General features: G+C 37.3%; 1 protein-coding gene across 3 annotated transcripts in view; it reads right to left on the minus strand.

The window, feature by feature from the left end:
• The window catches only part of ZFYVE9 (zinc finger FYVE-type containing 9), a 180,966-nt gene that overhangs the window by 23,786 nt on the left and 130,371 nt on the right, over nt 1-26,809 (minus strand). For all 3 annotated transcript variants that reach the window (XM_065913224.1, XM_065913216.1, XM_065913207.1), the window contains 3 exons: nt 22,235-22,459; nt 21,064-21,146; nt 11,365-11,469 (listed from right to left, as the gene is read on the minus strand). In XM_065913224.1, coding sequence (XP_065769296.1) covers nt 11,365-11,469; nt 21,064-21,146; nt 22,235-22,459 — 413 coding nt within the window. The remainder of the gene's footprint in view (nt 1-11,364; nt 11,470-21,063; nt 21,147-22,234; nt 22,460-26,809) is intronic.

The following is a 26,809-nucleotide window of genomic DNA, read 5'->3' on the forward strand; positions in this document are numbered from 1 at the left end:
CCAAAGTTTTGGGCCTGGTAAATGGAAGGATGGCACTGCCATTAATTTAGGGAAGACTGCAAGAGGAAATTCTGAGGGAAGATCAGGAGTTCAGAATTGAACATGCTAAGCTTAAGATGCCTAAAAAAACTAGAGATGTCAAAGTAAGCAATAAGAAACTCAAGTTGAGGGCTTCTCTGGCGGCCTGGTAGTTATGATTCCAGGCTTTCACTGCCATGGCATGGGTTCAATCCCTGGTCAGGGAACTGAGATACTCCTGCAAGCCATGTGGCATGGCCAACAAAATAAGTAAATATACAAATTAATTAATTTTTAAAAAAGACACTCAAGTCTATAAAACAGGGAAGAGTCAGGTTGAAGGAAGATATCTGGAAGATATCAGGAGACTGTATTTAAAACCAAGGGACTGGCTAGATCAACAAGGAAGTGGACAGAGACAAATAAAACTTACAGAGACTGAGCCTTTGAGTTTTTCAAGATGAGTGAAAAATGGGGTCAGAAAGGTGGATGTACAGAGACAGAAATTAAATTTGGGGAGATGAGGGATGTGGAGGGAGACCAGGGTTTCTTAGGGTACTTGAATCACAATGAGATTAGAGCTGGTGGCCTCAACGTTAAAAGTAGCAGCAACCTTGGGAGAGCTAGGAGATAGGGAAACCCAGGGGTTTAGCTAGAAATAACGTTCTGAAGCCACGGCTCACCCCTATCACTGGGCATGCAGGGACATGGGGGAGGAGGGGTAAAGACAATCTTACTGTGAACACGCAGTGTTCAGCTCCTGCTGCAGTCACTGGAGAGTAACAGCCAGGGCTCCTGGGGGATCCTTACATTTTCATTCAACCTGAGGTTAAACACTGCCTTCCACGTATAACACGAGGAACAGCTATGCTAACAGTCAATGGAACAGCACCTCTTTCCTTGGCCCCATTTTCCAGAGCACCTTTCACCAACTCCCTTCATTCTTTTGAAAAGAAGACTATCAGTTCCTTCTCCCTAAGAGAAAAGAAATGTATTCCTTGAAGGCCAAAAAATAAAACACTCCTCCAGCAGATTTTAGGACCATCTGTTCGTGCTTGTGCTACAATGAACCTTTAAAATTATGCTTTTGTAACTTCACAATTCTCTGAAGGATATATGTAGCTTTGAACTAAAATAAACGGAAATTCCTATTTTAGAACTGTTCAGGGAAAAAGAATCTCAAGATGCCATTCAGCCTAAAGTATACAAGTTGGGGATTGCATAGATATACAGTTTCATACATTCTTATATTATATCACAACCAACATTATTTCTCTCTGGTTTTTAGTAAAGAATCAACACAATTTTGTTCCTTTTTGCTTGAAACTCTGACATGAGGCTACCTCTTTGGCTCTATTCCCCCAGTGATGTGATGAAAGTTTGACTGTCCATTACATTTCCTGAAAGATTTTGTGATATTTTTTAGCTGTATTTAAAATAAGTGACAAAATGTACACATTTAAAGTGTGTAATCTGACAAATTTTGGTATGTGTATATACCCTTATAGACAGCACTTGAAATCATTCAACTCTGTTCTACCGATCTAGACATACATATTACACTAAAATAATGCTGTCCTGATTAATATATCTTTAAAATAAGCCTTAAGCATCAGGTAGTGTAAGTCTTAGAATTACGTTCTTTTTCAAAGTTGTCTCAGCTATTCTGGGTCTCTTGAATATCCATATACATTTTAGAATCAGTGTCTCAATTTCTATTTTAAAATAGCTTGCTGGTATGTTTACTGGGATTGTACTGAAGCTATGAATCAATCTGGGGACAAATGACATCTTAACAATATTGCATCTTCTGACTCAAAAACATAGTATACCTCATAGTATTTATTTGGGTCTTCAGTTTCTCTTAGCAATGTTCTGTAATTTTCAGCATAGAGGGACTGCTGATAATCTGTTAAATTCACCCCTAAATACATCACATTTATGATGCTATTGTATAGTTTTTAAATTCCAACTTCTGATTGTTAGTATACAGAAATACAATTGATTTTTACACAATGATCTTGTAACTCTGATAAACTGATTGATTAGATTTAGTACTATTTTGTAAACTCCTTAGGTGAAGAAGAGGTAAAGAATCCACCTGCCAATGCAGAAGACACAAGAGACTGGGGTTTGATCCCTTGGTCAGGAAGATCCCTTGAAGTAGAAAATGGCAATCCACTCCGGTATCCTTGCCTGGGAAATCCCATGAACAGAGGAGCCTGGTGGGCTACCAGTCCATGGGTCTGCAACGAGTTGAACACGACTGAGCATGCACACACTACTCCAGGATTTCCCACATAGATAATCATGTTATCCATGAATAAAGACATTTTTTTTTCCAACTGTATTCCTCTGATTTTGTTTTTTCCCCCCTTATTACATTGGCTAGAAGATCCACTGAAATGTTTAACAAAACCAAGAATAGACATCATCTCCTTGTTCCTCATCTTAAAGAACCAATCAATCAGTCACCATTGGACATATTAATTTTAGGTCTTTCATAAATTCTCTTTATTAGACTGCAAAACTTCTATTTTAAACTGCTGATATATATATACACACATATATATGTATATATATAGAGAGATGAGATTTCTGTAGCTTTTTATTTTAACATGCTTTTCCTTTCTATCCTATTAATATGCTGAGTTACAGATTGATTTTTTAATGTTAAATTAATTTAGCATTCTTGGAATAAATCCCATTTAGTCATGAAGTATCTTAATTTTTGTATATTATTGAATTGGATATACTAAAAACTTGTTATGTATTTATGCAGCCAACTATGAGGGATATAGGTCTGCAGTTTTCATTTCTTGAAAATTTTTTCTGATTTTGATACTAGTGGAATTAAAGCCTCCTCATCTATTTATTAAGAGTTTGTATAGAATTGGTGTTATTTTGTCCTTCCTTTTGTAACAATCACCAGTGAACATATCTAGACCTGGGCTTTTCCTTGTGAAGAGGTTTACAATAATAAATTCAATTCTTTCAATGTATGCAGGGCTATTCAAGTTACCTATTTTTTCTTGAGAGAGGTATGAAAGTCAACGTTCAAAGAATTTGTCCATTTTGTCCAAGTTGGACATGTATTAGTATAAATGCATTCATACTATGCTCCATTGTTTTTCTACTATTTATAGAGCCTGTAATGATACCCCTTCTCTCATACCTCATAATGGGACTTTGTGTTTTCACTATTTTTAAGTGAAATATGGGTGATTTACAATACTAATTTCATGTGTACAACACAGTGATTCAATATTTTTATAGATTATACTGCATTTAAAGTTTATAAAATAACAACTATACTTCCCTGGGCTGTATAACATACCCTTCTAGCTTATTTATTTTATAGACACAAGTTTGTACCTCCTTATTCCCCTATGCATATCTTGCTGCTCTTCATTTCCCTCTCCCCACTGGTAACCACTAATTTATTTTCTACATCTGTGAGTCTATTTCATTATGCTCACTTGTTTTATTCTTTTAGATTCCACAAGTAAGTGATAACATTACAGTATTTGTCTTTGTCTGACTTATTTCAGTGAGCTTAATATCCTCTAGGTCCATTCATTTTGTTGTAAATTCTTTTTTTTGGTTGAGTAACACTCCATTGCACATGCAAGCGTGTGTGTGTATACATACATACACATATACCATTCATCTGTTGATGGACACTTAGGCTGCTTCTATATCTTGGTTTTTGTAAATTATGCTTCTATCAACATTGGGGTCCATGTACATTTTCAAATTACTCTTTTTTCTTCAAATATATACCCAAGAGTGGAACTGCTGAATCATATGATAATTCTATATTTAGTTTTTTTAGGAACCTCCATAATATTTTCCATAGTAGCTGTACCAACTTACAAGCCCCCTAACAGGAATCCCCTCTGTACTAGGATCCTCCTTTCTCCACAGCTTTGCCACATTTGTTATTTATAGACATTTTGATGATAGTCATTCTGACAAGTGTGAGGTGGTTCTTCACTGAGGTTTTGATTTGCATTTCTGTGATGATTAGAAATGTTGAGAAACTTTTCATGTGCCTGTTGGCGATTTGTATACTTTCTTTGGAACATCTATTCATATCTTCTTTATTTTTTTGCTACATCGTGCAGCTTGCAGGATCTTAGTTCCCTGGCCAGGGATCAAACCCAGACCTAGGCAGTGAGAGTGCTGAGTCCTAACCACTGGACTTCCAGAGCATTCTCTTCTGACCATTTTTTAATCAAGTTATTTGTTATTATTCTTTAATTACTTTATTCATTTGGCTATACCAGGTCTTAGTTGTAGCATGTGGGACCTAATTCTCTGACCAGGGATCAAACCCAGATCCCCTGCATTGGAAGCATGGAGTCTTAGCCACTGGACCACCAGGGAAGCCCCCCAAGTTGTTTGCCTTTCTAATATTGAGTTGTGTGAGCCATGTATCTATTTTGGATATTAACCCTTTATCAGTCATATCATTAGCAAATATTTTTTCCTATTCAGTTCAGTTCAGTCGCTCAGTCGTATCCGACTCTTTGCGACCCCATGAATCGCAGCACGCCAGGCCTCCCTGTCCATCACAAACTCCCAGAGTTTACTCAAACCCATGTCCATCGAGTCAGTGATGCCATCCACCCATCTCATCCTCTGTCGTCCCCTTCTCCTCCTGCCCCCAATCCCTTTCAGCATCAGGGTCTTTTCCAATGAGTTAACTCTTCGCATGAGGTGGCCAAAGTACTGGAGTTTCAGCAACAGCAGCAGTGTTTTCCTATTCAGGGGGTTGTTTTTTCATTTTGGAGATAGTTTTCTCTGCTATTAAAAAACCTCTTACATTTAACTAGGTCCCATTTATTTTTACTTTTACTTCTTTTGCCTTAGGAGATAGGTCTAAGAAAATATTGCTACACTTTCTGTAAATTAGTGTTCAGCCTATGTTTTCTTCCAGGAGTTTTATGGTCTCAGGTCTTACATTTAGGTCTTTAATCCATTTTGAGTTTATTTTTGTATATGGTGTGAGACAATGTTCTAATTTCATTCTTTTACAAGCTGCTGTTCAGTTTTCTGAGCACTACTTATTGAAGACAGACTGTTCTCTCCAGTAAATATCATGCCTCCTTCATTGTAGGTTAATTGAACATAAGTATGTGGGTTTATTTCTGAGCTCTCTATTTGATTCCATTGATCTTTATCTCTTTCTGAGCCAGTACCATTCTATTTTGATGACTGCAGCTTTGTACTATAGTCTGAAGTCAAAAAGTATTGTACCTCTAGCTTTGTCCTTTTTTTTTCCCCCTCAAGATTGGATGGCAACTTAACGTCTTCTGTGATTCCATATAAGATTTAGGATTATTTCTTCTAGTTCTGTGAAAAATGTCATGAGTATTTTGGTAAGAATTGCATTAGATCTATAGATCGCTCTTGGTAGTATGGATTTTAACAGTATTAATTCTGCTAATCCATAAATCTGGAATATCTTTCTATTCCTTGGTATCATCTTCAATTTTCTTCATCAATGTTTTATGGTTTTAAGAGTACTGATCTTTATATCCTTGGTTTAAATTTATTCCTGGGTATTTTATTTTAGGTGTTTTAATCTATAGGTTGATAGGTTATCTTTTTTTTAGTACCTTAAGGATTTTGTGCACTGTTTGAATGATACGTCTACAGTCATTCTTATACCCATTGCTCAGTACATAAAGTGGATTTTTCTTTCTCTAGTTGCCTTTAAGATTCTTTACCTCTGGTGTTAAGCAATTTGATGATGATGATTATAACATTCCTTAATGTTATAATGTTAATACTTTTCATCCTGCAGCTGGAGTTCATTGAACTTCTTGAATCTATATGATTATACTTCTCACTAAATTTACAAAATTTTTCTTCACTGATTCTTCAAATACCTTTTCTGTCAACCCACTTCTCTGTTCTCTTGGGGACTTCAATTACAGAGTTAAGCCATCCAACATTTCTCACATCTCAATGATACTCCATTCATTTCATTTTCCAGCCTTTTATCTTTGTGTTTCACCTTGGATGGTTCTATTCTGTTTTTAGGTTTATTAATTTTTTTCAGCAGTGTCTGATCTGCCATTATTCTCATCCAGTGTATTTTTCATCTCATTGTCATTTTTGTTTCTTGAAGTTTGATTTGGGTTTTTTATATTTTCCATGTCTTGCCTTAGAATGTACAGGCCCTCATCTTGTTGCAGTTTTATTTTAAGCTTGCTAGGTAGGATCAGAGCAGACTAAATTTATGAACAACTTTGATCACTAGAAATTATTTGTCCCTTTCTTACTCTAGATGGTAAGAATATAAACTATTCCTAGAACTTTGAGAAGTGTTCTAGCTGCTCCTCTCCAGTGTTTTTCTCACATACATGCATTGAATAGTAGTCAGCTGAAGACCCAATAGGAACTTCTTACAGATCTCCAGAGCTCTTTTATTTCCATAATCTGTCTTGTAAATTCTAGCCATGATGGCCTCTACATTCTCTTCAACTCAGGGAGCCTCTAGACCTCTAGGATCAGGTTAACTTCCCTCTAACTGCACTATGGCCTGGAAACTAACTCCAGACAGTAAGGTAGGGTAATCATAGGACTCACCTTCTCTATCCCATTGTTCTTAGGTTTTTGCTTTTTTCCCCTCACATATTTTGTCATGATGTTTAGCTATTTAAGGTACACTGGTATGTTAGTGTGTGCAAGTGCTGCTATAAAAAAATAGCAGCTTAAACAAGTTGTGATGGCTTTAAGTGGTGGCTTAAACAACAGAAATTTATTGTCTCACAATGCTGGAGGCTAGAAATCCCAAATCAAGATGTCAATAGTACTGGTTCCATTTGAGGACTGCAAAAGGAAAGATTTGTTTCAGAACTCTCTCCTGTCTTGTAGATAGCCATCTTCTCCTTATGTCTTTTCCTGTCATCTTCTCTTTATACATGTCTAGGTCCAAATTTCCCCTTCTTATACTCAGACGGTAAAGAATCCACCTGCAATGCAGGAGACCTGGGTTCGATCCCTGGGTTGGGAAGATCCCCTAGAGGAGGGCATGGCAACCCACTCCAGTATTCTTGCCTGGAGAATCTTCATGGACAGAGGAGCCTAGCAGGCTACAGTTCATGGGGTCGCAAAGAGTCGGACACGACTGAGTGACTAAACAACAGGTCATACTGGATTGGGGCTTTACCTCTGCAAAGACTCTAAAATCAGCCCTACAATCAGAAATAATAATTAAACTGATGTCTATGAAAATCAGTTTAGGATAGTGTTTAAGAACAGGGACACTGAAATTAGAGTGCCTGGGTTTGATTCTAGCTCCAACACTTGCTAGCTCTGTGCCTTAATATCCTTACCTGTAACAAGGGACTTACCCTACTCATTTCATAGAGGTAGCATGAAGATACATATATGCTTAAAATAATGCCTGATACATAATATACCCTCAATAGATATTACCTAACACAGTGATCAAGATAATGTCTCATAAGAACATGAGTAACTTTACCTAGACCAACAAAGATGTTGAATAGCCTTGATGAAGGAAATTAGAAAATTTATATACAGTGACTACTTCATTTATTAAAATTACTACTTCAGAAACACTACCTTCTAGCTTTCTAAGCTTAAAGTCTTTCCTTATATGGAAAAAAACGTTGTCTGACATTTCAGTAAACAAAGCATGCTGCCTGTCATTCTGGTAAACAACGAATGTTGCCAGCCATCAATTCATCACCACTATAGCCAACATCAACAGTCCATGATAAGGGGATATCAGGATGGAGAAAGACAGGATACTGACCCAAGATGGCTCAAATGCATATCTAAGGAATAATTTCAGTGAACTCCGACTCTTACATCTTTCCATACTTAGAAAGAACTAAAATCATTAACCTGAGATGTCTGGATTTTTCACACTTAGCAGTAATCTTTTGATGTTCAATTTTTTCCCAGCAAAAATTCCTACATGTCCTGGCTCCTCCTCCCTTACCTCTTTGGAACAGTCCCTCAGAAGTATCTGAGAGGCTGTCTCCTGGGCTGTATTCTCAATAAGGCCACTGAATAAAATATAATTCTCAACTTTTATGTTGTGTTTGTTTTTTTTAGTTGACACTTAGAAGTCCTCCTCTCTCGATAATTTACATATAAGCTACCAAAACTCAGTTTTCTAAAATTTTACTTTGGTTAAGTCATGTTTTTGCTTTAAAACCTATAAAATCTCTTTTACAAATTATCATATTAGAAGCAAAAGGCAAGGTAGAAAGGGAAAGATATATCCAACTGAATACAGAGTGTCAGAGAATAGCTAGGATTTAAAAAAAAAGGTGGGGGGCGCTTCTTAAGTGAACAATGCAAAAAAAAAACAGAGGAAAACAATAGAATGGGAAAGTCTAGAGATCTCCCCAAGAAAATCAGAGATAACAAGGGAACATTTCATGCTAGGATGGGCACAATAAAGGACAGAAACATTAAGGACCTAAGAGAAGCAGAAGAGATTAAGAAGAGGTGGCAAGAATACACAGAAGAACTATATAAAAAAGGGCCTAATGATGAGATAACCATGATGGTGTGGTCACTCACCTAGAGCTATACATCCTGGAGTGTGAAGTCAAGTGGGCCTTAGGAAACATTATTACGAACAAAGCTAGTGGAGGTGATGGAATTTCAGCTGAGTTATTTCAAATCCAAAAAGATGATGCTGTGAAAGTGCTATACTCAGTATGTCAGTAAATTTGGAAAACTCACCAGTGGCCACAAGACTGGAAAAGGTCAGTTTTCACTCCAATCCCAAAGAAGGGCAATGACAAAGGATGTTCAAACTACCATACAATTGCACTCACTTCACATGCTAGCAAGATAATGCTCAAAATCCTTCAAGCTAGGCTTCAGCAGTATGTGAACCAAGAAATTTCAGATATACAAGCTAGATTTAGAAAAGGCAGGGGAACCAGAGATCAAATTGCCAACATCCATTATATTATAGAGAAAGCAAGGGAATTCCAGAAAAACCATACACTTCTGCTTCATTGACTATAAGAAAACCTTTGACTGTGTGAATCACAACATATGGAAAATTCTTAAAGAGATGGGAATACCAGACTACCTTACCTCCCTCCCAAGAAACCTGTATGCAGGTCAAGAAGCAACAGTTAGAACCGGACACAGAACAATGGACTGCTTCAAAATTGAGAAAGGTTGTATATTGTCACCCTGCTTATTTAACTTCTATGCAGAGTACACCATGTGAAATGCCAGGATGGATGACTCACAAGCTGGAATCAAGACTGCTGGGAGAAATATCAACAACCTTACATATGCAGATGATACTACTTTAATGGCAGAAAGTGAAAAGGAACTAAAGAGCCTTCTTGAGGGTGAAAGAGGAGAGTGAAAAAGCGGAACACAGGAGCCTGGTGGGTCACAGTCCATGGGGTCGCAAAAGAGTCAGATACAATTTAGCAGTTAAACAACAACAACATACAATGAAATACTGTGTATGAAATTACTTTTCCAACTAATAGACACAACTGTCCAAGATCGTGAAATAAAATTACACTGAGTTAAAACAAAAATTGAATTAGAAGAGAAGTGAATCTGCTAAATCAAGTAAGGAAAATAAGTGATATATAATTGGTAAACTTTACTGAAAATTAAATATAATAAATTACAAGAAATATAGTTACTGCTTTTGAACAAAAATTTTTGAAACTTCACAACCATAAAGTTAGGAGGCAGAATTCAGATAAAGACAGATAATATGAATGGAAGCTGTCATGAATGTCCTTAGTCAAGTATTGAAATAGTTATGGGGGCCTCATAGCTTTTACGGCTTCTTGGCTGGCTCAGTGGTCAAGAATCCTCCTGTCAATGCAGGAGATGCAGGTTCAATCCCTGGGTCGGGAAGATCCCCTAGAGAAGGAAATGGCAACCCACTTTAGTATCCCTGCCTGGGAAATCCCATGGACAGGGGAGCCTGGCAGGTTATAGTCCATGAGGTTGCAAAGAGTTGGATACCACTGGGCAACTAAACCACAACAACACGGCTTTCACAGATATGCCTGTATAAATAGTTCCAATTACCAAACACAGAGCATCACCGTGCAAGCACCAGGCATAGCAATGCGTGTCAGCATCTCATTTCTGGACAATGAACTCCCAGAAGCATTCATGATGTCTAATTCATCTTTGTATTTCATATCACAGAATATATTTAATAAATATCTGTGAAATAGATAATAACACTTCAATGAGAAATAAAACAAGTTTTCAAAGCATAGCTTAAAAAACTACTTAGGGTACAAATTACATAAAAATAGTTCTCTTTAAAAATTTGACTCTATGTAGTTTGGTATAGTTTCAAGGTAGGACTATCCAACAGCTAATTGTACCCAGAAAAAATTAAGCACTCTTTCTCACTGCTATTTTCTAGTGTCCTGAAAAAAGCCATCGGACAGAAAGCATGATGTAAATGTTTTCTTCAAATATGTCTTTCCCACATAATAATACTGAGCCCTGAGCTTATAAGTCCAGTAAGACATTTCTGTGATTTTAAGTGTATATCAAATACAAAAATAATGTTTACTGAATGTACAAACAACTAAGTGAATAAATGGCAGAATGGGAAAGGAAAAAAGAAAGGAATAAGGGGAAGTAAGAGAATGAAGGAAGAAATTATTTTATACCAGAAAGAGTACAAGATGTAATTGGGGAGTTACCACCCTGCCTAGTAAAACAACAAATTTTAACATATCAAACTAAGTTTTGAAATTCCTCTTTTAAATCACGGTGATTACTAGTCTGCACTTCAGAATTGATTTTAAGAAATTTTAAAATTCAAGTAGTACTTCACTTGGCAAATAGGCAAGAACAGTGCTTACATAACTCTGTTAATATATGTGTAGTATGCACAATTTCATTTTAGTTACAAAATACAGCTTAATTCAAGATGCAATCATTTGCGTTCAAAATTTTACTTAAAAATCATTTTGGGACTTACACAGGTGAGCTATGCTTAAACATTAAGGGTAGTCAATAATATATACTTACCAAAAGAGGGAAAAATCAAAAGATCCCACCACTAATATTATAAAGTGAATTTTATACCTCAATCAAAATGCAAATCTGCTACTGATTGTCAGCACCAAAAGGTCAAAAAACAACAAATGACGCAACCAAAAAGTAAGACAAATTTAACATCTTCCTTTCTGTTATGAAATTCTCTATCACTGATCTAATTCATATAATATTATGAACTGATTTTACTGCCAATAAATTAAAATTTTACATGCAATCATGTATTTTTCATCTTCATTCATAATGTTCAATTATTAAAAAAATCACAGTAAGTCTTACCTCATTGTATCTGTTGCTGGGAATTTTGATGCTGGTTTTCCGAACTTCCATATCAACCACCAAACCTTGAACTACTGGCAATGTATACTGGTAATTTCTAAAGTCCTGGGCAAAAGCAGATTGAAGTGGAATAAAGAATTCATCAACAGCAGGATCTGATTAACAGTAATAAAATTAGCACAAAGGAAAAGTTATGCCAAAATTAAATACTTTTGAATTAAATAAATAAATTCACTCACTTAAATAATAAGAAAATGCATGATGAAAGCCCCACTGTGTGTATTCTAGCTCTCCAGTTAGTCTGTAAACTCTCACAAGGAAGCAGATTAAGAAGTTTCATATACTTCTATATATAACATTAAACAAATATATAAATGTTTATCCTGCTTTATCAGCACCTGACATTTTCTGTATTTATTTGTTAACTGTCTTCTCCCTGTGAGGTAAGCTCCAAGACAGCAGAGATGATCACTTGTTTTGTTCTCGTTATATCCCAAATGCCTGGAACATGATGGGAACTCAGTGAACACTTATACACTAAAACACACACATACACCACACCCAGTGTGGCTGAAGCAACGTGAGCAAGAAGTGGCAGGAGCTGAGGTCAGAGTGACAGCACAGAGCTGGATTTCACAGGGTCCTGGAGGTCACAAGGACCTTGACCTCTACTTTGAGAAGGCTTTCGACCTACTGTAATGGATCTCTCTAACTTTCTCCTCTGTAAAGAACAGATGGGAAAGGAGCAAGAATAGAAGAAAGGAGATCAGATAAACACAATAAAAATAATCCAGGCAAGAGACAGTGATAACTTGAGCCAAAATTTTAACAGCTCAAAAGGTAGTCAGAAGTTATCAGATTCTAGATATATTTAAAGGGAAAACAGACAATATTTGCCCTTAGGTTGAATATGGAATGTGAAAAAAAAAAAAAAAAAAGAGTTAAAGATGATTCTGAACGGTATGGCTTGGGCAAGTGGAAGACAGGAACTGCCACCAACTGAGATACAGAATATGATGGGAAGGGGAAGGTGGCAAGTCAGAAGACTGCAGGAAAAGAATTGAGAAAGAATGGTGTCCGGGAAACTAAGAATAGAAAATGTGTAGATGCTAGTAAGTTGTTGGATGGAACTGTGTGAAAACTATCTTCTGATTGCTTTTATTTATTCAGAGAAATTGGGGTTATGTCATCAGCTGAAACTGAGGAAAGGAGAGGCAGCACAGGAAATTAGAGAAGAAATCACATACAAAAAGTCATATGGGGAGTTAGGAATGTATTAGGGACCAGGAAGGATTGCTGGGTAGGTTCAAGAGCTTCCTTAATGGTACTGGTCATGAATAAAATGAGACCCATGAGTATGCTGCTCTTTTTGTCTTCACTCATATCTAACTTGGATGGAAGTTAAGAATGAAGGAAGAGTCAGATCTGCACTGGTAAAATCAATTGACTTTTCACGTATGGCCGAAATCAAATCCCTTACGATTATATAATGGAAGTGACACATAGATTCAAGGGATTAAATCTGATAGACAGAGTGCCTCAAGAACTATGGATGGAGGTTCATGACACTGTACAGGAGGCAGTGACCAAGACCATCCCCAAGAAAAAGAAATGCAAAAAGGCAAAATGGTTGTCTGAGGAGCCCTTACAGGTAGCTGAGAAAAGAAGAGAAGCTAACGGAAAAAGAGAAAAGGAAAGATATAACCATCTGAATGCAGAGTTCCAAAGAACAGCAAGGAGAGATAAGAAAGCCTTCCTCAGAACCAAAGCAAAAAAAAAAAAAAATAGAGGAAAACAATAGAATGGGAAAGACTAGAGATCTCTTCAAGAAAATTAGATACCAAGGGAACTTTTCATGCAAAGATGGGCACAATAAAGGGCAGAAACAGTATGGACCTAACAGAAGCAGAAGATATTAAGAAGAGGTGGCAAGAATACACAGAAGAACTGTACAAAAAAGATCTTCATGATCCAGATAACCATGATGGTGTGATCACTCACCTAGAGCCAGACATCCTGGAATGTGAAGTCAAGTGGACCTTAGGAAGCATCACTATGAACAAAGCTAGCGGAGGTGATAGAATTACAGTTGAGCTTTTCAAATCCTAAAAGATGATGCTGTGAGTGTTGCACTCAATATGCCAGCAAATTTGGAAAACTCAGCAGTGGCCACACGACTGGAAAGGTCAGTTTTCATTCCAATCCCAAAGAAAGGAAATCCCAAAGAATGCTCACTGCACAACTGCACTCATCTCACACGCTAGCAAAGTAATGCTCAAAATTCTCCAAGCCAGGCTTCAACAGTATGTGAACTGTGAACTTCCATATGTTCAGGTTGGATTTAGAAAAGGCAGAGGAACAAGAGGTCAAATTGCCAACATCTGCTGGATCATCGAAAAAGCAAGAGAGTTCCAGAAAAACATCTACTTCTGCTTTATTGATTACGCCAAAGCATTGACTGTGTGGATCACAACAAACTGTGGAAAATTCTGAAAGAGATGGGAATACCAGAACACCAGACCTGCCTCATGAGAAATCTGTATGCAAGTCAAGAAGCAACAGTTAGAACTGGACATGGAACAACAGACTGGTTCCAAACCGGGAAAGGAGTATATCAAGGCTGTATATTGTCACCCTGCTTATTTAACTTATATGTAGAGTACATTAGGCGAAATGCCAGGCTTGGTGAAGTACAAGTTGGAATCAAGACTGCCGGGAGAAATATCAATAACCTCAGAAATGCAGGTGACACCACCTTTATGGCAGAAAGCAAAGAAGAACTAAAGAGCCTCTTGATGAAAGTGAAAGAGGAGAGTGAAAAAGTTGGCTTAAAACTCAACATTCAGAAAACTAAGATCATGGCATCTGGTCCCATCACTTCATGGCAAGTAGATGGGGAAAAAATGGAAACAGTGACAGACTACTTTGGGGGGCTCCAAAATCACTGTAGATGGTGATGATTGCAGCCATGAAATTAAAAGACCCTTGCTTCTTGGAAGAAAACCTATGACCAACCTAGACAGCATATTAAAAAGCAGAGACATTATTTTGCTGACAAATGTCCATCTAGTCAAATTATGGTTTCTTCCAGTAGTCATTATGGATATGAGAGCTGGACCATAAGAAAGCTGAATGTTGAAGAATTGATGCTTTTGAACTGTGGTGTTGGAGAAGACTCTTGAGAGTCCCTTGGACTGCAAGGAGATCCAACCAGTCAATCTTAAAGGAAATCAGTCCTGAATATTCACTGGAAGGACTGATGCTGAAGCTGAAACTCTAATACTTTGGCCATCTGATGGGAAGAACTGACTCACTGGGAAAGACCCTGATGCTGGGAAAGATTGAAGGCGGGAGAAGGGGACAGTAGAGGATGAAATGGGTGGATGGTATCACCAGCTCTATGGACATGAGTTTGAGCAAGCTTGAGCAAGCTCCGGGAGTTGGTGATGGACAGGGAAGCCTGGCATGCTGCATGCAGTCCATGGGGTCGCAAAAAGTTGGACACGACTGAGCGACTGAACTGACTGAAAGATGTTAAGGCAAGTAAATGACAAGTGATACTGAAATGACTGGACATACAAATGGGGAAAAAAAGAACTTCAAGGAATGCCTCACAAACAAAAATTAACTAAAAATGGATCACAAATCTCTACGTAAAACATAAAACCATAAACTTTTGAAGAAAGCATAGCGGAAAATGTTTGTGATTTAAGTTTTAGTCAATAAGTTCTTAGATATGATATAAACAGACTGCCCCATAAAAAATTAACAAACTGGACTTCAACAAAATTAAAAACTTTGGTTCTATTAATGACATTATTTTAAAAAATGAAAAGATGATCTACAGATTGAAAGAAAACATTTTAAAATTATATAAATCTACCAAAGGACTTACATTCAGAATACATGAAATACTCTCAAAATTCAACAATAAGAAAACAAAAACCATATCTTTTAAATGGGCAAAAATTTGAACATTCATTAAAGACATAAAGAAGACAAAATAAGCAAATTAAAAGATGCTCTAAATCACTCATCATTGGAAACATAAAAATTAAAGTCACAAAAATTAAAACCATTAGACTTCTATTAGAATCGCAAAAATTAAAAACTAAGGCAGGAACAAGTGTTGACCAAAAAAAAAAAAGACTTTTGTACCTGATGAACGCAAAACATTGCAGGCATTTTGGAAAACAATTTTACAGTTCCTTATAATGTTAAACCCTGATAGCTCAGTTGGTAAAGAATCCAACTGAAATGCAGGAGACCCCGGTTCGATCCCTGGGTCGGGAAGAACCCTGAAGAAGGGAGAGGCTACCCACTCCAGTATTCTTGTGCTTCTCTTGTGGTTCAGCTGGTAAAGAATCCGCCTGCAACGCAGGAGACCTGGGTTCAATCCCTGGGTTGGAAAGATCCCCTAGAGGAGGGAAAGGCTACCCACTCCAGTATTCTGGCCTGGAAAATTCCATGGACTGTATAGTTCATGGAGTTGCAAAGAGTCGAACACGACTGACTGACTTTCACTTTCATAATATACATACAACATACATACATACATGGCTCATACATACATACATACAGCTAAACATACAACATGGCTCAACTCTTCCACTCCTAGATAAATGAAAACTAAACATTCACACAGAATTTAATACATGAATGTTTATATTTATAGCAGTTTTATTCAGTTGCAAGAAACTAGAAACCCAGATATCCATCAACAGGTGAAGGAATAAACTATAGTTCACACATACAACACAACCCTACTCAGCAATAAAAATCAATCATCTATTGATAACTGAAGGTTACCAGAGTATACCACAGCTAAATATGCCTCTTGTTAATCAGTCTTTGGCCAGTCTAGTTTAGAGGACCTCAGCCAAAGAACCTGAGATGAGTGGACGAGAAAGATTTTATTTCCTTCCCAACAATACATATAACATAGATTAATCTCAAATGCATTAAGATAAGTAAAAGAAGCCAGACTGAGAAGGCTACATACTGTATAATTTCCCTTACAGGACAGTCTGAAAAAACTAAAACTACAGGGACAAAGTATCAATGATTACCAGACATTAGAAGTGCACCAGCAAATATTCTGGAGTGACAGAACTGTTCTGTATTTCAATTGTGAGAGTGGTTGTAACATAACCATTACATGTGTGAAAACTCTTGGAAATGTACTCAAAAAAAGGTGGCTTTTACCATACATAAAATTTTTTTAAGTTTTAAAGAAAGAGGTAGATTTAAGCATGGTTTACATTTTGCCAGGCTACCACAACACACAGTAAAAGAGAAAAAGGAACTAGAATTATGTAAAAAAGTGATTTGATGATGAAACTATGGAATCAAAATATACAAAAACAGAAAAGCAACAGGAGTGAGAAATAGTGAAAAGGTTTCTTGAAATCAGTAGACTGCAGGATCCTGATAATCTAGAGAGAAAGTGATGATGTGGAGTGAGATGCTTCAGGAGATAATTCAACAAATGTTTGTATAAATGAAATGATAGAGACCATAGAAACCTTAGGCTGCTGTTGCTAGATTACAGGACAAATATCTCCTTTTCATTCCAAAACAGAATACAACCTGAAAGAAAAATTATCTTGCAAAAAAATGAGACTAAAAACTAAAATTACCAAGGAGGGACAAAGGGGTGGGGGCTGGAGTAGAAGAATATAGAGAGATATTATACATTAAAATATAACTTAGAAATTTTCATTTCTGCCCAATGTAGAGGAAAGGAGACTGGATTAGCCTCATGTCTTAAACAACCGAAGACCACACAAAACATATGGAACAATGATTTTCAAGAGAGCGAATTTCAGGTCACGCTTCAGGAGAGCTTCCAAGCTCAGATGCAGGAAAGGGGAACCCCGGCAGAGGCTGGCAGAGTTCCTGAGGAGAGAAAACTGAAAAACGAAGGTAGGTAGTTAGAGTCGACAGGACAGAGAGGAGAAAACTGCCGACAGGACTCCAAAGGTTTGCAGGTCACATCACGTATTTAGCAGTGCTCTCATTAGCTAATAAGTGTGAGGAAACCTGAGGCCAGTGAAAGAAATGCCTGAAGTGATCATTGGGAGCATTATCTGATACACAGGTCTGGGAATAATGCCTATTCCCAAAATTCAGATGGAAAGACCTCTTGGGCATTCATGGGCATTGAGTAGAGTCTTACTGTATAATAAAGAATTTGGCTGACCTTTGCCCCTGGTTCCTGGGACATAGCCCCTAAACCCTTGGAATTTCCTGAGTGATGTGAGTGCTCTTCTTATTCCTGGTGGGCTCTATGTCTATGTCATTTGACAGTCGGTGTCAACTTGATGATATTCAGGCTAACAAGATGACTCAGGGTGGTAACTGGCCATTTCAGAAACATCAACCACATGATGAGAGGTTGGGGCTTTGAGGTACACAATACCTGCCTGACTTTTGGGGAATGCTGAAGTGGGGCTGAAGATTGAGTTCAATCACATAGCCAATGATTCAATCAATCAGGAATAGTAAGGAATCTCCAATAAAAACTCAAGACACAAAAGTTACTTGTTTGGAACAACTCCCAGACCCCGCACTATGTGTCTCTACTGGTGGCTGCTCCTGATTATATCTCCACTGTTAAAATAAAACTCTATCTTAAGTACAGCTGGCTCTTGAATAACATGCGGGTTAGGGGAGTCAACCCCTGCACAGTCAAAAATCGATGTACAACATTACACTCAGCTCTCTGAACTACAGTTCTGTAATCTGCAGGTTCTAGTAACCATGGACTGTGTAGTACAAATTTACTGGAAAAAAAAAATCCACATAAGTGGATCTGAGCAGTTCAAGCCCATGTTGTTCAAGGGTCAACTGCATAGTACTTTGCTGAGTTCTGTGAATCATTCTAGTGAATCATCAAACCTGATGGGTTAGTGGGATCTCCCACATTTGTATCTAGTTAGTGCCAACTGTAGGAGGTCTGGGGACCTTTGAATTTACAGCTAGCATCTGAAGTAATGGCAGTCTTATGAAGAAATGTGTCCTTAATCTGTGAGGTTTAGCTTAATTCCAAATAATGTCCAAAGTCACTAAAAATCACTGTGGTTGTTGTTTCAGTCGCTAAGTAATGTCCTACTCTTGAGACCTGATGGACTGTAGCCCGCTAGGCTCCTCTGTCCATGCGATTTTCCAGGCAAGAATACTGGAGTAGGTTGTTTTCTTCTCCAGGGGATCTTCCTGACCCAAGACTGAACCTGTGTCTCTTGCACTGGTAAGTGAACTCTTCACTACTGAGCCACCAGGAAAGCCCTCTTCCACTTATAATGGCCACCATATATTATCCACTATTTTATTCTCAACCCTACAGTTTGAATAGGTAATTTGCATTACAACTGTTTTTTCTGTACTCTGAGCCAGTTAATGTTAACATAATTCGAGATTGATTGATAGACTATTTTGTTCAGTGTTTAGAGACACTAATAACTACATTTCAAAACAAATTTAATAGTACTACTTTCAACATATATTTGAAATATAGCTTTATTTGGCTAGAATATTGAGAAAAATGTAATGATCTGATCCACTCTAAATTCAATAAATACTATAAAGCAAGTTTGCTTTAAATCTAGAAGCTTGTTCTCACAAGTGTTTGCATCTAAGAGTGCTGATTGAAAACACAAGGAGTATGTATTTCTCTGATAATGAGTGACGTTGAGCATCTTTTCATGTGTTTGTTAGCCATCTGTATGTCTTCTTTGGAGAAATGTCTGTTTAGTTCTTTGGCCCATTTTTTGATCGAGTCATTTATTTTTCTGGAATTGAGCTGCAGGAGTTGCTTGTATATTTTTGAGATATGTAGCAGAAAGAGCAAGGAGGATGGAGCAGGAAGATGCAAACCCTGGCTTTACAATTTGTTATACAATTTCTAAGCTTAGGTTGCTGAATCTTTAAAATGCAAATAATATGCATCCCTACTAACTTGTAGAACTATTGTGGTGGCAAAATAATATAAAGCATTTTGAGTTACAAAGAATCATATAAATGTCAGATACTATTTGCAGAATCTCATCATAAATAGTGAAATAACAGTTAAATGTCCTACTGGTGATAGCTTAAAAGTTTCTTTGTCATGGCTGAAGGACAGAAAGTATCTTAACATAATTAGGTAGTATACTACAAAAATGGCTCTACGTCTGAAGTATTTGTCTATTGATGTCAATATCTGCTCTTGTTTCTCAGTATTTCTACTCAATTTGGAGGGGAAAAAAATGCTTCTTACATTTTCATTCCAGATATCATACAAATCGCTGTAGAGAGGAACAAAGAAAGGCAAGATGGGAAACATATTTCTCATCAGAAAAAAATGCAAACCAGAAAGCAATAGAGTAAATTTTTAAAATTTTCAAAGAATAAAACCGTCAGTCTAGAATTTACATCCGGCAAAAGTGTCTTCTTTCAAATACAAAGGACTTTGTAAGAAACACAGATGCTAAAAGAATTCATTACCAGTCAATCCACACTATAAGAAACATTAGAGGAAATCTTTCAGGTAGGAGGACACCAGGTGGAAATACAGATTTACACAAAGGAATGGAGAGCACTGCAAACGGCAGCTACATGAGTAGACCTGCAAGAATCTTTCTCAGTGTTTAAATCACTTTAAAAGATAACTGAAACTATAACAACAATTCCATGACAGAGTAATAAATCAAGTCCCCCAAAAGCAATAAAGTTAGATAAATTTATTTAAAAAAGAAATCAAAACCCAACCATTTCAGTGCCCTTGACTCAGGCTAAAAGCACACAACACACTGAGATGTGCTCCTTCAGGAAAAATACTGAACTTCAAGAAAGAAGAATAGAGTTGAGTCTGTGATCTTCTGGCCTGGGGCTGCCCCTAACTTTGCCCTGTAGTTCAACTAAGGCAAGGTAGTTTGTGAAAACAGTAAGCTTTGCTTCTTGTAGAATCTTGCTTGATTTGGAGTGTCTCAGTTAAAGCGGTAATCTTAGTGACTAGTGAAAAAAGACCAGTGGCTCTGTTACCCAGAGGCTGCTAGTCTATCTGGAGCAAGTAATAAGCAGGCAGACTAGCCAGAAATTTAACAAGGAGTTCTGGGAATGAGACAGCCACAGGGAATTTCATAAATTCTCCACATACATACCGAGGACTGACCTTAGTCTGTGCACATGTGCAGCAGAGACCTTAGTGGGCCCAAGCCAACTAATCCTTGGTCAACAGGGTCAGAGCTTATGCATGTGCCAAGGAGATATGAGAGAGTCCAGTGGAAAATAAAGGAATAATATTTGAATCCCAGTCCACACATCGAGAAAGTATAGATGCCTTACTGGCTTGAGGTATGTGAATACAATGTCTGATCAATCTTTGGCTAAACTGTAAGCTACATGGACACAGGGGAAATCTCTAGGATGCCAGGCTTAAAATTAAAACAAGACATAATGCTGGGTGCTTTAAGTATGCACTACTCCTCACAATAATCCTGCAAGGACGCTTAGTAAGTGTACAACTAAGAGCCAGAATCCAGTACTATTTCATTCCAAAGCTCCAAGTAGTTTCCAAAGAATATACATGTTCTGTTCTTTTCTTTTAGCATAAATCTTCACTTCCCTGAAGCAGCAAGGTATGAACAAAATAATAAAATCTGCTTCCTTCTCCCATACAAATCCCAGTGAAGAACAATAAAATAATAATTCTCAACTTACTGCAAGAAGATTCATGATGGTATGCCCAGTCTCTCCGAACAAAGGCTTCCGAAATCTGACGCTGAACAGTGGGCATGGATAAACTATGCAAATGAGAAATCAACAGACTAAGTTTGGCAGCTTATAATTTTGGTAAAAGAGATATCAAGTTTCATAAAGTTCTCAAAATATAATTGTAGTTACTCATTAGAGCACTGAATTCCTTCCTCTGTGGTTAGGGGGTCTTTTTTAAAAGGGTTCACTCTTAGACATGTCTGAATCAGGACACTCCTTAGATAAGCCAAACACCAGGTGATCCTAGCTGTCTCTTTGAACTTTATGGTTTCAACTGTCTGTGCAAGCCAGGGAGACACAAATGTTGTTTCCTCTAAATTTAATCCTTTCCTTTCCTTACTTTATTTTGCTGATTCATAATACCATCCTCTTAATAATGCCATGCAACAGAAAAGGCAAAGAAACTGACAGCAACTTATACAACTTTACTCAAAGTAATAGAGCTAGTAAGTGGCAAAGTTACAAACCTATTCCAGTGGTCTGATTCCTAGACCAGGGCAACTTTGATATGAAGTTTAAAATAAGGCTTGCATTCAGGCCTCAATGTCTTTAAAAACAATAGCAGCTTAGTTGCACTGCTACAACCATGGGCACAGAGGCTCTTTTATTGCTTACTTCACCAGCTGAGAGTTCTCTCTATACCACTAGCTTCCAGTCTGTTACATTATATAAAATATAATTTGTCATAACTATTTTCCAAGCAAGTGACAAAAAATATGCTCACTATATATGGATACTATAAAAAATACAGTTACTTGTTAAGCTGATAATCACTTTTTCTGAAGATGATCCTGTATAAAACCTATAAATTAACCTATAAAATCAGTACGTTTACAAGGCAATAAATAATCACTAACATCCTCACTTGTTATTTTGAGTCCTTCCCATTACAGCCAAAGCAATGCAAGAGACATGGGTCCAGAAAATCCCTGGAGGAGGTCTCAAAGAAAAGTAGAGACACTGACCATATTTAGCTTAGTTATTTTAAAAGACTACTTCTGTTTAATTGTATCACCATGGGGCTCTGAATATCTCAAAACTATCTCTAAACTTTATTGTTTAGTTTTTACGTCTTGGTCTTGGTCATATGGTTTAGAAGAGGGTATTTTTTACTTACGTCGATATTCAGCTCCAAGTCTCAACATTAGTCGGATGGGAAACACTTTAGCCCAAGGAGTTTCCCATTTCTGAATGAGAATCCCAAACAAGTAAGGTGGGGTTGGGAGTACTAGGTCTTGAAGTGACTGGTAGGTAGATGTCACATATAAGAATCCACCATGTTCTTTACTGCCAAGGAAACTTTGACTGAAGAAGGAATGTCCCAAGTTGCCTACAACATTCCCTAAAACAAAAAAGTACATTAATTACTATCAATAAAACAATCATATTTTAATAATCATTATTATCAGCACTGGGCCAGACATTACCAAACATTAATTCCCAACCTTTCACTATGAAAGACACACATTTATAAAGTTGTTTTTTAAATAAATGGTACTTATTAAACGAAAATTTGTTTTTCAATTTGATGAGGGCTTCTGGTGAGCATAAAATACCTTGTATTATTAGCACACTCTAGTTTGTCTGGCTAAAAGACATCAAAAGATATTGATACCTTGCTTTAGATTATATAACTTACTGTATGAATTACTTTAGAGATCTCAGGATCAGAATTATTACCTCAAAGGTCATGAAAAAGTATTAGGATTAGGTACCTGCTCTCACACAGTTTATAGTCCCATTGAGTAAATAAATTCAATTCATGAATATAATTAATGAAGACATTAAGTACAGATACATAAGAGACACTTAAGGGAAGAAAATTTATGGAGAAACTAGAATGACAGATTGGATTTATTCTAATTTTATTAACAGTTGAGATAAATGTGAAACAGAAACAACCGAGGGCTTATTTGATCTCATATCAGGCAGGTTTTTTTCTTTTACTTGCAAATGCTCTTAACTAAGCACTTTCTAATTCAAGTATTTTTTGAATGAAATAGTAACAAATCACCCTTCCTTAAGGAGACAGTTTCCTCAGTTTAGAATTACAAAAGAACTTCCTGATAAGAGCTGTTCAATTAACAGAAGATTTATTCTGAGACATGTGAAAACTTCCTTTGATACCTCTGAAATAACAGCAAGTAGAGAAACTGCCATCAGACAAGTTAATGCTTACTTTCCTTGGAAACTAAGAGTCTATTTGCAGAACAGTTCAGTGATGGAACATAGGATCCTTGAGAGAAGTGGAAGCTATACTGACAGCAGGGACCACAAGTGGAGAGAATACCACCCCACAAAATCCAGAGAAGCTTTATGGCTGAAAGTCACATTCACCTGCGCATCATCATCTTCCAAATACCTTCGAGGTAGTACCTTTGTCTCATTGGAAAAGACCCTGAAGCTGGGAAAGACTGAGGGCAGAAAGAGAAGAGGGTGACAGAGGAGGAGATGGTTGGATGGCATCATCAAATCAATGGACATGAGTTTGAGCAAATTCCAGGAGATGGTGAAGGACAGGGAAGCCTGGCATGCTGCAGTCCATGGGGTCACAAAGAGTCAGACATGAGTAAGCAACTGAACAACAACTTTTTCCCCAGGGTTAACCAAATCTGGCTGCACATTTAAACTGCTGGGCCAGATCTATAAGAACAGAATAATCCCCATATCAAGGAAGGAAAATGTTATTTTGGAAAAAAAAAATCACAGATTTTGAAGTCACAGAGACATGGGTTTGAACACTAGCTTGAGCATTTACTATTACGAGATTGGGGGCAAGTTACCTAATTTCTGTGAATCTCAACATCTGTGACAATAGGGAAGATTACACTAAATTTCAGACTTGATGTGAATAAATGATAGAATATATGTAAAATGCCAAATAACATCTTGCACACAGCATGTTCTCAAAAATGTTAACTAGATGGGGAAACAGTGACACACTTTATTTTCTTGGGCTCCAAAATCACTATGGATGATGACTACAGACATGAAATCAAAAGACGCCTGCTCCTTGAAAGAAAAGCAATGACAAACCTAGACAGAATATTAAAAAGCAGAGACATTTCTTTGCCTACAAAGATCTATATAGTCAAAGATATGGTTTTTCCACTAGTCCTGTATAGATGTGAGTCGGACTATAAAGAAGGCTGAGTGCCGAAGAATTGATGCTTTTGAACTGTGGTACTGGAAGACTCTTGAGAGTCCCCTGGACTGCAAGGAGATCAAACCAGTCAATCCTAGAGGAAATCAATCCTGAATATTCACTAGAGGGACTGATGCTGAAGCGGAAGTGCCAATACTTTGACCAACTGATGTGAACAGCTGACTCATTAGAAAAGACTCTGATACTGGGAAAGATTGAAGGCAGGAGGAAAGGGGGATGACAGAGGACGAGATGGTTGGATGGCATCACCAACTCAATGGACATGAGTTTGAGCAAGCTCTGGGAGATGCTAAAGGACAGGGAAGCCTGGCGTGCTGCAGTCCATGGGGTCGCAGAGTCAGACACGACTGAACCACTGAACAACAACAGCATCCATTCAACCATACAGACAAATCTCAAAAGCACTGCACTAAGCCAAACACAACAGTGAGATTTCATTGATATAACTTTCTCAAAAATGCAAAGCTATAGGGACAGAAATCAAATTACTAGTTGCCAGGAGCAGAGGGTAAAGTGAGGGGATTAAATACAAAGGGACATGAGGCAGGGTTTAAAGATAATGAAAATATTATATATTTGATACCAGTAGCTGTTACCGGACTTTATTGGTTTGTCCTAGATTCAATGAACTATGTGTATTTATATACAGTAATATATGTCTAAAAAGGCATGTTACTGTATAGAAATTATACCTCATATACTTGACTAAAAAAAACTCAGAGAACTTTAGTAGTGAACTTACAGAAAATCAAAGAGAAAGAGACAGTTCTAAAAGCCAAAGAGGAAAGACAAATAATTATTTATTAAAAAAGAAGAAAGGGGGAATTCTTTGGCAGTCCACTGATTAGGATGCTCCCCTTACACTGTACAGGCCAAGGGTTTGGTCCCTGGTAGGGGAACTAAGAATTCATAACATATGTAGCTCAAAAAAAGCAGCTAGATTGCAGGTCTTCTCTGGTAGTTCAGATGGCAAAGAATCTGCCTGCAATGCAGTAGACCCAGATTCAACCTCTGGGGCAGGAAGATCCTCTGGAATAGGAAAAGGCATCCCACTCCAGTAGTCTCACCTGGAGAATTCCAGTAACAGAGGAGCCTGCAAAGAGTAGGAGAAGACTGAGAGACTAACACTTTCACTTTCTTTCAGATTGCAGAAAATGCCAGAAGACAGTGAAGTAATACCTTCAAAGTACTTGGTAAGGGAAGGTGAAATGAAGCAATGAACGAAAGAAGGAAGGGAGCGGAAAAAATCTGTTAACCTAGAATTCTGTAGCCAACTAATTATTCAAGAATGATGGAAAAATAAAAACATTTCAGACATACAAAGACTAATGGAGCTTAACAACCATACACCGTCATCAACAGAACTAATTAAGAGATGTATTTCAGCAAGAAAAGCAAGTCCTAATGGAAACATGGGATATTAAAATAGCAGATAACAAGAAAATATAGTGGTAAATTTAATAATTTTGATTGAACTGAAAATCAATCTTGATTTTTAACACTGGAATTAAAAACTGAATATAATTGAATACAAGTAATTTTTTTTTCTTTTACAAAAGGTAAAACAAACTACAACAAATGTTGTGAGTATGAGTGAAGTATGCTGAGGTCTGTGTCATGTTTGGAAGGACTGAAATGCTCTGAGGCAGAACTGTCAGTTTCCTCCTGTTCACACCTTGTTTAATTCCCTACCTTTCCGTGGGGATAACACCTATTACTATATTGGGTGTCACTCCCATGATTAGGTTACTAATCAATAAACTTTGAGTTAATCAACAGGGAGATTATCAGAGTTGGCCTGACATAAGCTCTTTAAATCTAGGTCTAGGGGTCAGAGATTCAAAGCAGAGACATACTCCTGCTGACCTGAAGGAAAGGAAACACTCATGTGGTAAATTATCTATGAGGCAAGGAGCTGCAGGCAGCCTTGAGGAGCCAAGAGTACTTTCCAACCAGTAGTAATAAGAAAATGGGTATTTGTAAGAAAGTGAATTCTGCCAACAACCTGAGGACCTTGGGTTCCAAATGAGAAGCCCAGCATAGCTAACACCTTAAGGCAACCCTGAGATGAAGATTCACCTAAGTTGTGCCTGGACTTCTAACCTATGGAAACTGGGATTAAAAAATGTGTGTTGCTTTAAGCCACTAAGTTTGTGGCTTAGGAATATAGTAATAAAAAACTAATACATACTGAATTTAACTCTGTCAGAAAATGGTTATAGTTAACACTTATGTTGAAAAAATTAAAGGAATCCCAAAGAAAATGCTAACGCAACAGAAACAGGAGTGAGACATAAAAAGGATGTATCTGTCACAGAAGAAAAACTATACATGGCCAATAAATACATGATAATATGCTCAGTCTCATTAATAGTCAGTGAAATGCAATTCAGAGTGAGATATTATTTTATATCCACCAGAATGGCAAAAATTAAAACTCTGATAATACCAAGTGTTGACAACTTTTATACACTGGAGATGGGCACAGATAGATATAAACTGGTAAACCTCTCTGGGAAACAGTTT

Source organism: Muntiacus reevesi, chromosome 1 (genome assembly GCF_963930625.1).
Source record: "Muntiacus reevesi chromosome 1, mMunRee1.1, whole genome shotgun sequence".
Taxonomy (NCBI): domain Eukaryota; kingdom Metazoa; phylum Chordata; class Mammalia; order Artiodactyla; family Cervidae; genus Muntiacus; species Muntiacus reevesi.